Source organism: Corvus moneduloides, chromosome 5, assembly GCF_009650955.1.
Source record: "Corvus moneduloides isolate bCorMon1 chromosome 5, bCorMon1.pri, whole genome shotgun sequence".
Classification (NCBI taxonomy): Eukaryota; Metazoa; Chordata; class Aves; order Passeriformes; family Corvidae; genus Corvus; species Corvus moneduloides.
The window spans coordinates 63,730,336-63,745,971 of NC_045480.1; the positions used below are offsets into that span (position 1 = coordinate 63,730,336).

At 40.5% G+C, this 15,636-nt stretch overlaps 1 protein-coding gene across 4 annotated transcripts in view; it reads left to right on the forward strand.

Annotated features, from left to right (window-relative positions):
* The first annotated feature begins 2,058 nt into the window (after positions 1 to 2,058).
* The window catches only part of SLC7A11 (solute carrier family 7 member 11), a 59,805-nt gene continuing 46,227 nt past the window's right edge, over positions 2,059 to 15,636 (forward strand). Inside the window, exons 1-4 of one of the 4 annotated variants that reach the window (XM_032109476.1) lie at positions 2,059 to 2,347; positions 2,876 to 3,101; positions 5,695 to 5,822; positions 9,821 to 9,936. In XM_032109476.1, coding sequence (XP_031965367.1) covers positions 9,882 to 9,936 — 55 coding nt within the window. In that variant the 5' untranslated portion in view covers positions 2,059 to 2,347; positions 2,876 to 3,101; positions 5,695 to 5,822; positions 9,821 to 9,881. Of the gene's footprint in view, positions 2,348 to 2,481; positions 3,102 to 5,694; positions 5,823 to 9,820; positions 9,937 to 15,636 lie in introns of those variants that run through there. The other 3 variants (XM_032109477.1, XM_032109475.1, XM_032109478.1) reach the window with 3 other exon arrangements.

A 15,636-nucleotide genomic window follows, 5' to 3' on the forward strand; every position in this document is an offset into this window, starting at 1 on the left:
GAGATACAAATAAGCAGAAGAGATTTTGTGAGTATACTGTAAGTGGGATCAGCAGACAGTTATGACCCTCTTCCAGCTTCATGACCTCCTCAGGACTGGGCTCAGTTGATGGATAATTGTAATGAAATTCCCAGAATATAACAAATAATCCCCCAACACCAAATAAGTATTATTTTCCCTGAGTGGAACTAATAATTGGAAGTAAGGCTGGAACTCAAAGAAGAAAAGCTCCTATTTTTCTTATTTTTAGTGGATAATATTGAGAAGCAGTGTACACAAACATACTCCCTGGGAAGGCTACAAATAATGAGATCACTGGAAAGCTGGCAGGAATTAGGAAAAGGAGTTTTCTGCATCCAGCCTTCCCCAGGTCCTACCTTATGAATTTCCCTGGGAATTTCACAACTGTCCTAAGCTTTGCATGCATGCTATCCCCATACCACTGAAGGAGCAAGCACTCTTTTCCCTTCATGGGAGAGTGTTAATTGCTATGCCCAACGGGCAAGCATGTGTTCTTCTGGCTAGTAATCATATGATATTTGAAAGCCATTATTCTGCCCAGCATTCGTACTGGATGTTTGTTGCAGACAACTGGCTTGCTAGGAGCTGCCTCGGGGTCGTCTGGTTACTGAGCTTTTGGTTTGATCTTGGAACCAACTTCCTGTGTAAACAAAGGGTAAACATTAGTTAAGAATGTCTACCTTAAAGTATCAGATGTTTGAAGATGTCATGTGTTTCTTCATTAAAAGGCCTTTGAAAATTAAAATAAAGGTCACCAGCAAACTCAGTTCTCTAGTTAATGCTTTTTGCTGGTTTGATTTGATCCAGTTGCCTAAGCTTATTCGGGGCAGCCTGTGAAACGTGCATCAAGAGGAAACAACTTAGCACAACATGCCACCTAGCCCTGGCTTTACTTGTAACTAGTGCCATGGAAATTGGCTTGGACTGTGGGGTGACCAGGGAAGGTCCTGCCTGCAATCAGTCTGTGCAGTCACATGTGGGCTGTACAGGGAAGTGAGGGATCAGCTCTCAGCACATCAGTAGGTGGAGGCAGAAGTAGGATATATTCAGAAAACAGGCAAGCACTACTTTACTGTATGCAGTCAAAAGCTACAATCACTTTGCTTTTTACTTGTGTGCATTTAAACCAGATAAACTTTTTTTATGCCTTCTTTTCTCTCAGTGCCAACTATTACAGGTGAGTTATAACTGAAAATACGAGGCTTTAAAAACACTGAAGTTTTACAGTTGCAGCATGTTGGTAGTCCAGGATTTCTTCTTTCTCACATAAATTTGAAAGCACAGTTGTGCTCCGAGCTCAGTGCCTGCTGTTTGAATGATAAAATGGTTTAACTGATCTTATTTTTACCCCCAAACCTAGCTACTAATTAAGCAATACCTGTAAGAGCAGTAACTGCAGCAATAACGTCTCACTACACTGATCTAATCTGAAGCTATTAGCAGCTGCAATAGCTATACTACTAAGAATTTTCCCCTTTGGCATATATTATACAGGCCTTGATTAGGTCAAAAGTGCTTGAAGGGTATTGATTTTTGCTCTGTTTTAGGAGAATGCATCTCTTTTTAACACTTTAATCGCTCAGTTTGAACTTGAATGATCAGGTGAAGCAAATGTATTTATGCATCTGATTACCTGTTTATCTGGTCTGGGGAGCTCTGCGATAACACAAAAATCCCATTCTGACTCCTGAGCTGTTGGAGATCCCGCGCTCTGCGGTGCTGCCCTGCCCCTGCCCGGTCACGGTCACACATGCGAGCTGGCTGTAAACCTTTGCAGTGTATTTTAACAAGAAGTGGTGTTGCGGTGCTGCTTCCTGACACCCCAGAAAACAGCTGCGTCTATGAAAATGCCTGTTCCGTGAAAATAACCCGTGTGTGCTCGTTAGGCTGACTGGGGGGGGGGGGGGGGGGGGGGGGGGGGGGGGTGTTGCTAAGTAACTCGGGGTAACACCGGGGCTATATGTATCCTTTTCGTAAGTCCTGATCCCTTCAGAGATTTCTAGAGAAGTACCATGGAAGTGGGAGAGGCCGATCAACTGCGATACTAGAAGTTCAGCCCCCGCAAACTTAACTTTTGTTGAAAGTTTTTTCGAGAATGAAATTGGATTAGACCCAGGGATGACGTATCCTGTTTTTTGATTTCTTTTCCCCTTGTGCTCTGACGAGCTTTGTGTTTTAGGCAGGCTTTTGTTTCTGGCTCTGAGTTGCTTTTAAAAAAATTGGCAGTGTTGTCTCGGGGTTGTCGGGGGTGATATGCTTGCATTGATTGGCGAGGTTTGGCTCGAGCTGCTTGCGAGTGCTTTGTTCTTCTCACCACCACCCTCAGGTCAGTTGCGCAACATGCCCCTGCGGTTTTAAAAAGGGAAAAAAAATGGGGGGGGGGGGGGTAGGGGGGAGGAACCAACCAACAACAAAAAAAGAGAAATGCTGAGTAATGCAGCGGTTTCTCAAATGGCTGATGCAAACCTGGAGAATTTGCATCATCATTCAGCTAGAGTAACTTGGTATGACAAGAGCTTAAATACAAGGTCCATGCGGAAGCTGAGCTGGTTTCCAATTGATAGGGCAGTACCAGCTCACAGTGTGAAAACACAGGTGTTTCTGAGCTGGGCTTGGATCGCAGGAAGGCTCTCACATACTTCTTTAGGAGCTTGTTACCTGTGCGTAGGAGCAGCTAGAAAGATAACAGAAGACAGAGGAAGAGCCAAAGTAGTTGGCTACATAGAGTGAAAAAAACCCCTTGAGTTTCTACTGAAAACTTTTCTGCCTGTGCTTGCCAGCAGTGTGTTGGTGACACTGTAGCATGTTTAGGAAAGTGCTGTGCCCCACAGTCTCTAATGGAAGCTACTTGCAGGGACAAGCTAATGGCAAGTTGTCCTCTATGGACAGCAGACAGCGAGCCCAGGAGGGAAAAGTTGTGCTGAAGAAGAAAGTGACGCTTTTGAGGGGGATATCCATCATAATTGGCACTATCATTGGAGCTGGCATCTTCATCTCTCCCAAAGGCATCCTGAAGAACACAGGCAGCGTGGGCATGTCCTTGACTGTCTGGACAGTGTGTGGTATCCTCTCGCTTTTTGGTAAGTCCCTGAAAAGTTTCTAATTGGTCTAGAGGGGCAGCTGGTGAATTATTGTGATTATTTCTCTGATTTTACTATTGGATAGGAAGTCACAGTGCAGAGCTTGAGCACCAATGGGACTACAGGAGGTCTGTGCTGCAGGATGGGTTTTTGTGGAGGGTGCAAAGATTTGCAACCCCTGTTGCCACTTCTTGGCACCAGCTGGTGAAAGTTGAAGCATAATTTTTTTAATGGGTCCCTAAAGGAACAGGAAAAGCAAATGTCCATTTCCCCCCATAGAATGTGCTGTATGTATATTTTTCTCCTGTCTGTAAGACGTATTTATAGTTGCTTGTAAAGCCCCGGCAGCTGGATGAGCACACTGCTTAAACACCACTGAAATGTTTAGACAGCTCAACTTAGTTCCCTAGACAATAGAGCAAGGTCTGAGAGGAATAATTCCATTGTATGTAAGCTGTATTGGCTTGAAGGGGAGCAAAACAATAATACTAATCACCCCTCTTCCCAGCTCTTTACTTCCTTCCTCACTCCTGATGTTGCTTTAAAAGATTGCGCTACAAAAAACAGTGTAATGGAAGCAAATATTCTCTGGGAGTTTTATTGCTGGCCTGCTTATTGTGGGAGTTTTTACTAATTCTTTGTATTCTTGAAGAATGTTGAATTCTGAAGAAGTCCAGTTAAGTTGTTCTGTACACAAAACCCTCATTCAGAGTGGAAAACTCCACCCTGGCCTCTGTGGGACAGAGGGTTCATTGACCTAGTTAATGAGTTAATCTCAAAGAAACTGAAGAACTAACATGAATATTGGCTTTATTTGAAAGGGAAGCTACTTGTTTACGGGCAGGAGGTGAAGAGGAAAAAGAGGGACTAACGTGACCCTTAATAGGCAGAACATGCAAATGCCACCTTGTGTAAATTGGCTCTGAGCTTAAAAAAAATACTCTTTTCAGGCTAAACCCACCCAGGCCAAAAAACAGACCGAGTAAGTTAGGACCCATTTGGGTCAAATGGTAAGTGTATTGGTACAATGTGCAGCATAATCTCTTGTACAAATGTGGAAGTTCTGCCTGCAACAAAATTCCCCTGCTAAGAAAAACCTCAGATGCTATTTGTAACCCTGTCAAAAGACCTTGGTCTTTTGAGTTACTTAACCCAGAATTTGCTTAAGCACTACATTTCTGGATGTAACTTTAGTAGTAGTAATCTTCTGTCTATGAAATAAAGTCTGTACAACAACAACAACAAATCTCTTTTATCAGACAGATTTTTTAGGTCATTTTCCAGACCTCTAGATATGAGTAACTGTGTAATTTGGCACAGCAAAAGATAGTATTTTGTTCTCAGAATCGACCTGTTACAGTTTGTTTTTTGGTTGTTGTTGCTTTTTTTAAAAAATTTTTTTAAAAATTTAGTTCCCTGCACGACCCAATTGTAATTAAATCACATGTAGAGGTCACTTAAGGTCTTGCTGAGGCTGTGTGTATAACGTATATTAAAACACAATTTAATTTCATCCTGACCCTCAACAGAAGAGTCTGGCAAAAGAAAATGCAAAACCAGCTCTTTTTTTAATGTGGCTGCAAGGATTCCTTTAAGTACATCTTCACGTAAGCTAAAGAATAGTGAATAGAAGTTGCCACATTTTTGCAAAGCCCCAAACAAAACAAATGAACAAGGCTGGAGAATTTGTCCTCATGTGGTACAGCTTTAATGGGCTTGTACATGTGATGTGGTTTTGACAACTGTAGTTTTTATCTAAAAGTGTTTGTAGCGTAAAAGCATGCAGGCACGAGAAGCTGAAATGAGTTAATGTATGTTGCTGATCTTAATCTCTGTGTGATGCAGTGCTAACAAACTATAGTAATGTTTATTACTGGCTTATCAGAATCTTCCAAGAAGGCTGTGCCTGTCTATTGGTTGTGAAACAGTATTGATGTGGTCTACTATGGAGCTGTGAATCCCCAGCTCTGTAACCTGGCTGATGGTTCCTGACCCTTCACTGCATTTTTAGTACACAAAACACTCCACCAGTGTTGAAAAGCCATGACTAAGCCATTCCCCTGAGTTTGTATATAAAACATTAGAAGTAATGTGAGGAAATTCTATTCTACAGATCCTGCTTCCAAATTTTGGCAATTTGGTTGCTTTTGTCCATGGCTGAGGAGAGGTAATACAGTTTTCAGACCTTCAGAGTTTGAGCCAGCATCTTTAAGCTGAAAAGAGCTAATCAGCCTTTGATAACAAGCAAATGTGTCAGAAATCTTTCATTTACTGGTGCAGTCTGGCTGCCTGGGAAGTAGGGTGGGTGGTGTGACACCCCATTTTGTTGTCCCTCTTCACAAGATGCAGAGGAGTGTCAACACTTATTGCAAATAGCTTGGCCAGTGGCTTTTAAATATAAACTGAATAAATGCACAGTTGTGTTAACTGCATATCTAGTTGAATGAATTAAAACTTACAAAATTAATTGGAAAAAGTTTAAAACATATAAAAAGTAGTTGTGAAACCATGACAGGTCTGTTGGTTAGGCTATAAATGTTTTGATAGGTATTTCTGGGTATTTCTCATGTTGCCACAACTTGAATTCTCACAGGTGCCCCTCTGCTATGCTGAACTAGGAACATGCATTAAGAAATCTGGTGGTCACTACACCTAATATCCTGGAGGCCTTTGGCCCGTTACCTGCATTGTGAGGGTCTGGGTTGAACTACTCATCATTCGGTAAGTGTGTTGTGACTCCTCCATTTCTTTTCTGATGGCAATGCACTTGTCAGTCATAAATAAAAATCTGTGGATATACGTGGCCAAAACAAATCAAGCATATTTTGGTCAATTAACTGTGTTCTTTTACTATGGTTGTTTAAAAATGGTATTTTCCTCGTCAGCTTTGAAATGTTCAAGAAGACGTGTGCATGTATGGGGGGAATAAGAAACTCCCTACCACAAAATTCAATTACTTGCCTTAATATTGCTAGGCTTATGATGTCCACTGATGTCACTAATAATGTTGTTAGCCATACCTAGATATAGTACAGTGAAGAGGGAAGTCACCTTTACATTTTCTCAGTCTTGGCACTACCTTCTGGAGCAATTGCCGTTGTCTGTGGATACAGGAATAACTCCTGGTGAAACTATTGTCCAGTAGTTTTCAGAGTTGGGGCACCATATATGCCTTTTATGTCAGATTGGGCCCTGATTTTTTGCTTTTGTGGGGTGTTGGAGAACTTGACTCTTACTATGAAAAGCACTAACTGACCAAATAAAGAAACATTGTCTTCACATACCTAAAATGTCCAATATACTGCCTTGGTGTGTAAGTCTGTGACTCATGCAGCCTTTGACATTGTAAAGAATTACAATACGAAGGTGTTGAATCATGTAAAATAAACTTTCATAATGTAAATGGATCAACATATCAAACTCCGTGTAGCCCTTGAACTTCTCTTTTTATTTTTACAGTATTGCTGAGGTTGGAGATCTTGATACATGTAGAACAGGGCAACTCACACAAAATGACTTTGGGAATGCTCCATCCCCGCCTCAGGCTGGTTAGCACTTCTTTCCTGTCTCTTCCGCAATCAGTAGATTAGTCACAAATGAGGCACAAGCCTCATTTCAAATCCCAACTGTGATTGACATGTTCTAGCATAGACTGTTGAGTTTAAAAGTGCTGATGGTGTTGAGTCATTATGAATCTGTAAATCCTTATGTTGTTTCCAGAGGAAATCATTTTGTATGTCAGATGGTCCAACACAACCTTCCCACCCAAATGTAACCTTTGAATTAACTGCCTGATTTCCATTAAATATGATGAAAGGGCAGATGTCTCAACTGTATGAACCTTTTGCCAAAAAGGAAAATCAGGCAATGGAATGAGACCTGTGTTTTCACAGTGCTATGAACAGCTATATCATTTCACATCAGAGAATCAACCAAATGGAATAGTATTAGAAATCGCCCTCTTAATCTGCATCTTGTTAGGCAGAGGCACCTTATTAACCTAGGTACAAACACCCACAAGAATCCAGGCATCATAAATTCCTCTCCTCACAAAATAATTATTTTTTTATATATTGAAGTGTCCCAGGAGTGTTGTAAAAATGCTCTTAGTCATCATGATCTGCCCCACACCCAGAAAATAATCATCTTGCATGGGAGAGAACATCAGTGGATTCTTTAATCACCCAGTCTGAGAGGCAGCAAGGAAGGCGTACATGTTGTAACTTGCGATGATCAGAGCAGCACTGCTGAAACTCTGTGTAGAGTTTTATATCTGGCTCCTGCATCAGGAAACTAATTGGCTGCTGCTATCAAAGAACTTGAGACCTCATATGTGTTTATTTTTTGTTTTCAACAGATGAAGTTGCACAGATACTTCTCAGCTAGGCTGGTTTTTCTTCTGAAAAGTTGCAGGATTATTGCACTCATAGGGTGGTGAAGCAGTCACAAACAAAATAGACATTTCCTGCTCTCATATATGTCTCTGTAAAGCCACTACTTGACAGTGGAAGACACACTTAACAACTCTGCCTCATATTGATTAGGTCTGCCTTACATTGCACTGCTTCTCACCCAATGCAACTGTGAACCTTTTTCTCTCCAAAAGCCTGGTTGTGTGTGTTTTATGTATATTTATATACCTTTGAAGAAACCCCAACATCTACTTTTCAAACAAATGGAGACAACAGTGTGAATGCATTGTCTGTAGAGCTTCACTGTGATGGTTGCTAAACACAGGCTGTGTGAGAGTGTGCTGCCAGGTGCCTGACTCACCTGTGGTATGTGATGGGACACTGTCCTGCTCCTCAGCTGGTGTCTGCTTGTATCCTTGCTCCTCAGTGAAAGCTAGTCATGAACTTTCTACCTGCTCCTGAACACACAGCTATTGAGGGCTGCCAGCCTGCCAGTAGTACAGTAGTCAAAAGGAAAAGCACAGAATCAGTAAGGTTGGAAAAGACTTCCAAGATCATTGAGTCCAGCCATTAACTCAGCACTGCTGAGTTCACCACTGAACTGTGTCCATAAACTCCCCATCTGTATATTTTTTTAATACTTCTCCATTCTTTGAACTTCCACCTCCACTGATTGACTGCACTGCCAGCAACTTCTCCCCTGAGACATGGGAATGTCAGAGACACAGCTATTTATTAGAGGTATAATTAGGAGCTATGTTTTTAGAAACTTAGTGGTGTGGCCTTCTTTAAAAAGGCTTTTCCTTGAAATAGGAGGGCAAAATCCAAGTTCTGGGGAAAGGAGCTGGGACTGAAGAAAAAAGTCTGGGACAGCTCCAGAGATATGATCTTTCCTCTTATCTAGGACACTCCAAAACTACATATGGCAGGCTGCAGTACTTAAAAACCAGAAGCCTGGTGATCTTCTGATATGAATTAGAAATATTGCACTGAAGTAAAGTCAGTAAATGTCTATGAAAATCCAGACAAAATTTGCAAAGCCGTTTGCTGACCAGTGACAGGAACATCCCCACGGGTGGGAGATACACATGCAGCAGCCCTTGCTCGTCCATGCAGAAACTTTCTGAGGAAGATATTTCTGTTCTGTGCTTCTCTGCATCTTGGTCCAGCTCCAGGTGTGACTTCTGTGTCGAGTCATAACACAAAGAAAGTGGGTTTTGTTTCCAGGTTGCAACTCCCTTGTGGAAAATTCTTTTATTGTTTGATGGAGGACAACAACATCTCTGCAGAATTTTTACCCTGTTCCATGGAATTTTTATCAAAATTCTGTGAAGTGCTGTAAATTTTTTAACAAGAAATTTGCATGGACTTTTGTTCAACTCAGAAATTCTTCAAGAATCATATGGCCTTTTGTACTACAGTGCATGTGTGATAAACCACAGATGCCACCAGCTGTCCTAAGAAGGGTGACAATGTCCTCCCAAATGGAACATGAACAGTAATATGCAGGCACAGGCTAATTTGCTACTAACGTGTGTCAGTGCTAAGGCTTTTGTCAAACAATTAGCTCCTCTCAAAGAGAAAGGCTGTACGAATATTATGAACGTTTCAAATTTGTAAATGCGACAACTTTGTGGGGTGTTGGATAGCTCAACTCTTAATACGAAAAGCACTAACTGACCAAATAAAGAAACATTATGTCTTTTTTATATTTTCTTTGTTTCATGGTGTTCTGTGGTGTATTTCAGGGATTTTTGCTCTCACTTGCAGTGCTCAGAAATTGTAACTCAATAAAAGAAACAAATTCTGTTTGTATTTTAGAAAATCCCATTTGGACTCTCTCAGAATTTAATAAAAGATCTGGGTAGGTTTTGGATACTTATTTCAGTAAACCAGAATTCTCAGCTTGAATGAAATTAATTTCCTTGTGTCTCTGGGGGGTGAGATACATCTGGCCACTAAAATTCACTGACTTTTGTGCAGGGTTTTGCCCATGTAATCCAATTCTGGCTATGTTTGCTTCAAGTGAGTGAATGAAGATTTCTGCTGATACTTTTCCTTTTTTGTTACGACTGCTTTGCAACATGGAAGTTGTAAGACCCACCCTGGTAGGAATTGTTGCTGTCCACATCAGAATCACTGAGTAGCGCTACATTCAGAAACCACAGTACATGTCAGCAAAGCTACAAGAAAGCACCCAAATTAAGGTTCACAATTCTCTGATAGTGAAGTTACAGCATGATCCCACAAGAATAATAACTATGTACTATTGCATGTTAATTTTTTCACTTTTTTTTTTCACTCTAGCCCTGCTGCCACAGCAGTGATATCATTGGCATTTGGACGGTACATTTTGGAGCCTTTCTTTATGCAGTGTGAAATCCCAGAAGTTGCAATTAAACTTATTACAGCTGTCGGCATCAGTAAGTATCCAATTTTAAATTTCAGGGAGGGGTAAAATTATATCAATTGAAAAAAAAATAGCACACTGAGCAGGTAGTTGTTTGATGTAAATTATTAATTACTGTGCATCCAGTGCCGGGGGCACCTGTGTGACATTTTGCCTGGGTGTGTGTGTTTGTGGACTAACACAGGAGTAAAAAGAACAGCAGATTTTATCAATGGCAGGAAAAATCTATCACCAATGCTGATTCTGTTGCCACTTGAATTAATGGCCAAACTTTCATAATTTTTGTAGAAGCAATTGCAGTCCCTAAGAGATGGTGAGGCAGTGCCAGAGATATGGAAGAATGATTACCTGTTTTTAAGTGCTTTGCGCTACCTTGGTTTTAGGAGGCAGTTGAATGCCAAGTATGATGTCATGAAGAAATGTAGTTCTCTTGAGTGCAGACAGGCAACATGAGATCATATTCCCCAGTCCCACTCTTTCCATCCTGGCAATAATCCTTATTGAGGCATTTGTGGTTCAGGAAGCAGGAACTGAATATTGGGAGCAGAACATACAGCCTGGTGCATGGTTGTTGCCAGCTTGTTGTCCTGTACTTGCTAACTTTGCATTTAGTGTAAAATGATCATTTAGGGTTACAGAAAGCCAATATTTGCACTGCAAAGAGGGACACTACCTTGAGAGCAGAGGCTTTTCGGTGTACCTGGGCTGGTGTGGAGGGTGCATGAAATGGGAAGGCACAAAAGGTCGTGGGAATGGGACTCTGGAGCTTGTAGCGGCTTGTTTCCAGGTCTGTCTGGTCACTGGTGAGGATGCTCCTTGTGGGCACACATTGGAATTCAGCTGTGCTGGGAGGGAGTACTGAGTAGACCTGAGTAATTAGTAACAGATTGTTCCTTTCAATTTGCTCAGTGCACATATCAGAAACAAAAAGACTGGAAAAAGGAATTAAGACATGCAAAATGATCAAAGGCCCACAGGAGACCCCTTCAGTTTTGCACAATAATAGGTTCAGATGACTTTTTCTTTCTTCAGGGTAAGGATTTCAATTGACATTGAAATTTTCAGTCTCCAGGTTATTGTGGCTTTTTGTGGGAGCTCTCTTGATAAGATTTCCATTCCACTGGGAGTGTTAAAAAATCAGTATGTGAATGCATTCCTTTCTAACTTAATTATGCACAAACTATAGGTTTCATAGGAATAATTGAATTAAGAGCTTGAATTTTGGGGTCAATGACTTTTTACAGCTACATCTGTCTAAAACATTTCAGTGCAAGATAAGAGTGAAACAGATGTTCAGTAACCTTAAGGTCACTGAGACAGAAGGAATGTTAAGTGAGGACTCCATCAAAGCATTTTGTTAATTGCTTGTGATTCAAGCTTAATAGGTGAACAATTTGAAATATATTTTTATTACTTGTAATTTAAGTGAAAATCTGTGTGATAAGCCAGGGCTTGGCAAAATAGTTGAACAAATAAGTAGCATTGCAGGGGAGGTGGAGTTAGGCTGAAATAATCACAGCCTAAAGGGAGAGGGGAGGTCACAGCAGATGCTCAGAGTGCAGAGTGGGTCCATACAGCAGAGTTAGGATGAACTGGTGTTTCACTGAAAGAAGAGATTCTTGTAGAAAACTTGTAGTAGTGAATGGGATGACTGATAAAAACAGTGATATGTCAGACTGAGGCTTCATTTTTTGCAGTATGCTCTACAGCGGAGTTTCATTTGTAGTAGTTCTTAGAACTTCTGCTGCACTTAAGCTCAGGGATCCCAGAGTGCCTGACTGTTATCCTTGTATGGTAAGAATCAGCTGCTGTGGTGGTAATTGTTATGAATGTTTGGTATTGGACTTGTAGGCAGAGTGATAGGCAAGATTAAGGTGGTGAGCTGAACAGACACTTTGGAGCCTTGAAGATCTTATGAGCCAATATAATGGTGCAAAAAGTAGTATTTGCTTCCACTTCAAATTTTAAGTTAATCAGAAAGTGAAATAACATGCCTTTTTTCTTACTCATGCCTGGTTCCTTTTCTTTCCTTGCCTGATGAGAGAGCACTGGTTGTGTATATGTCTTTATTGAACAGGGAAAGACAGTGGGATGCACCGCTGAACTCTGTCCTTGGCTGAGACTTTGTTCCATTGTTTTACCTTGTAGTTTCTCATTGTACTAGAAAGGAGAGGGAGAAATTTTGAAAAATCTTCAGGTGATCCCCTGATCCCAAACACAATCAGTGTTATCTAAATAATTTCTTCCAGATGTTTGTCTAAACTGGTCTTAAAATCTGCAGTGTGGGAGTTTTTAAACCCTCACTAGTATTGTAGCCCAGTTTTTTCTATCCTTGTCACAATACAGCTTTTCTCTTTCCTTTTTTTCCCTCCCCACCTGAATCTCCATTGATGCATCTTAAGCCTATTATTAAAAGATTGACTGAGGTGAATGCAACCAGGATTATGTTGGGGAGTGGCAAATACTATTGCTTCTCTACTAGCTGCCAAAAAATATTTCTCATAGAGGGGCTACAGCCATTCTGCTCCCCACCACTCCCCCTCTGTGCCACTGCAGTGAAAAAAAATGATGGTGCAGAGGAGATGTAGATCAGATGAGAGTTAAAATGCAACTACTGGACATGATGACCTTTAAAAATTCCTTGTTCTGTCTTTATTGCTCATAGGAAAAGACATATGCTGGGCACAAAATTCCCCTCAAAAAAACATGTTCAGAGCAATCTTGAACAATCTGTAAAAGCAAATTTTCTATTCTACAATATGCTGCTTTCATTTTTAGTTGCCATTATTATGGTTTTTCTTTTTTTAACATGACCAACCAACCACAATGTCCAAACATTTCAATGTCTCACTAGAGAGAAGGATGCTTGTGTGGATTCTCTTTAGAGATGCCACAGCTTTCTGAACCTCGGAAGCAAAACCTTACTGTTCTTTTCAAACTTAGAAATCACTTGAATTCACTTGGTGTTTCTTAAGCAAATCTTCATAAGGAGAAAAACCTAGTCAAATACTGTATGTGCAGATCTCAATTTGTCAGTCTGCCATAAACTTTTTCTCAACTCCATCGATTTAACTGTATGTGAAAGAAGAGCAGATATCTCAAAGATTTTTATTACACTATACATTTCATAGTCTCATAGAATCATATAATGGTTTAAGTTGGAAAAGATGTTAAAGATCACTCTGTCATGGGGAGGGACATTTTCCACTAGATCAGGTTGCTAAAAGCCCCATCCAACCTGGCCTTGAACACTTCCAGAGGCAGGATATCTAATTACTACAATTTTATGAAAATAAATGGCCAGGTAGAGGAGAGAGAAGCTGGATGTGCTCCAGCACAGGGAGAGGCAGATGAAGAAAATGCAAGCAAGAGACTAGCCCTTCTAACTGCCCAATTTGTCCCAGCAGGACAAAATAGCTCTAGGACACAAAGCAAAGGGATGTTGTCCACCTTTGTTCTGATGTTGAAGGTAGTCTTTTTAGGAGAAAGAGTTTAAAACTCATTTTTCTCTTGAAGTGAAAGTTGGTAGACTACTCTATATTTATTGTTTCTTGCCATGAAAAATATCCTATCACCATGCCTATCATTGCAAAAAAGGCCCTACATTCATATATTGCTTTATTTGTAACTATTAATTCTTTTCCTAGTGGTAAGCTTAAATCTAATGGTAACAGGGAGGGATAAATTGCACTGTGCAAAGGTATCGAACTCTTCTATCAATATGTAGCCTGAATAGGAACTGAGCCTATTCCAAACTTTTCACATGGCCTCTATATCAGAAAGCAGATAAACAGGTTTCAGCCATTAAAAACTGTGAGACTGAAAACCAGTTATCATCTCACATAAGTATTTACATTAAGTCGTGTATTTTGGGCATTTTACACTGCAATAATATATAATTTCACCCTCTATTTTTTTTTTTTTTTTTTGGGAAGTCTGCCAAAAAACTTAAATACCCCAAACTTTGGCTGTTAGGCTTGAAAACTGAGGTCAGCTGTACAGGTCTATCAGTGCTTGCTGGCAAATGCTCCAGCCCCAAGCTTTTTTGGTGTCTGTGTGAATATATAATTAGATGCCCTTTTTTTCCCTCATCATGGCAGATGTTGCAGATGCCACTCTCTACGGCTGACAATCTTCAGACAAGCAGTTTACATTAAAATATCTCTTGGCTTGCAGGGATATGCTCTGGTATGCTCTTCCAACTATGCTCTGATAGGTGCTTTTGTGCTTCCTGTGACTTTTAATTGGCTCACTAGGGTCTGCAAATTGAGGGCATTTTTTGACATTTTTTGAATGCCTTGACCCTAAAAGTCTGACAAGTTATGGGAGGGCAGTTTTCTTGGTCTCCTGCTGAGGCAATGGTACGTATACTCTGAAAAGTAGGCCAGGATGTAATGCTCGCTGCTGCTTCTCCCATTAGATTTTGTTATCCATCTTATAGCTATGTCTGTGGGAAGGAAAGAGACTGTGAAAAACATGCTCGGTGTTTCCATTGTGTTTGATTGTTCATGAACCCCATTTTGTCCTCCCTCCACACTCTTCTTGGTTAGGATTAATCTTGTTTTTAGCAAGGTGTTTAGTTTAAGGTAATCTTCTATGCTCCCCATAAAGTCAGTGGAGCAAGAAGAGGAACTTCCTGAAGGTAGACTATCTCATCTGGGATAGGCATCTCACAGAGGTATTGTTATTCACCCTCTGGAGCTAGTTGTCTCTTCATTGAGGATGCAGCCACACTTAATGCATGACTTTTAGTTAGAAAAGTTAGAGTTCTCCTTTCTCTGCTCTTTTTCTGAGAAACTGCTGCTTCCTTCTGATCTTTGCTGTGATCCCTTATCAAAGTGTCTACAATCAGTTTCTCTACATATCTCCAATAGGCCCTATTCTGAAGAGAGGTGTTGACTAATGGCCATAGTCCCAGAATATAATGTCCTTCCTGAATCCTGGAACAGCTGTCATAATCTTTTCTTGCTTTTTAGCAGCTTTCTTCATGACTCCACTTCCCCATTGCCTTTCACTATCCAGTTGCTAATACAACCAGTACTATGGTGCTGGTACATGATACTAGTGTAACGCCCACATTTCTAGACAAGTGTCATGCTCATAGAACCATTGAGACTAAATATTTTATTATAAAATTCTACCACTATTATTAGTAGTATATAATAAGCAATAATGTATTTATATTATGTAATAGTATATTATAAAGAAGACTGTAAACTCTTATAGGCTAATAAGTACAATAAAATAAAATTTAAAAAAATATAAAACTGGTCTCAAATCTTCTAAGCCCTTCTTAGCACTTAAGTCTCAGCCCTGCAACCTGAATTACTACTGGTGCAGTCCTCCAGCTCTGCACTTACTCTTCTGAAGGACCATCAAAGGACATTTGTATCAAGGGTCTTTTTACAAGAGCAAGCAGTGATAGGTGTCCTGATTTCAGCTAGGTTAGAGGTAACTTCTTCTCAGTAGCTGTTACAGGGCTGTGTTTTGGATTTGGAATGAGAATGGTGTTGATAACACACTGATGTTTTGTTTTTTTGCTAAGTCCAGTTTATCCAAAGTAAAGTTTATCACTTTTTCCCTGTTTCATGCTCTGCCAGTGAGGAGGTTCACAAAAGAAACTTGGAGGGAGCATAGCTGGGACAGGTGACCCGAACTGACCAAAGAGACATTCCACACCATAGAACATCATGCCCAGTATATAAACTAGGAG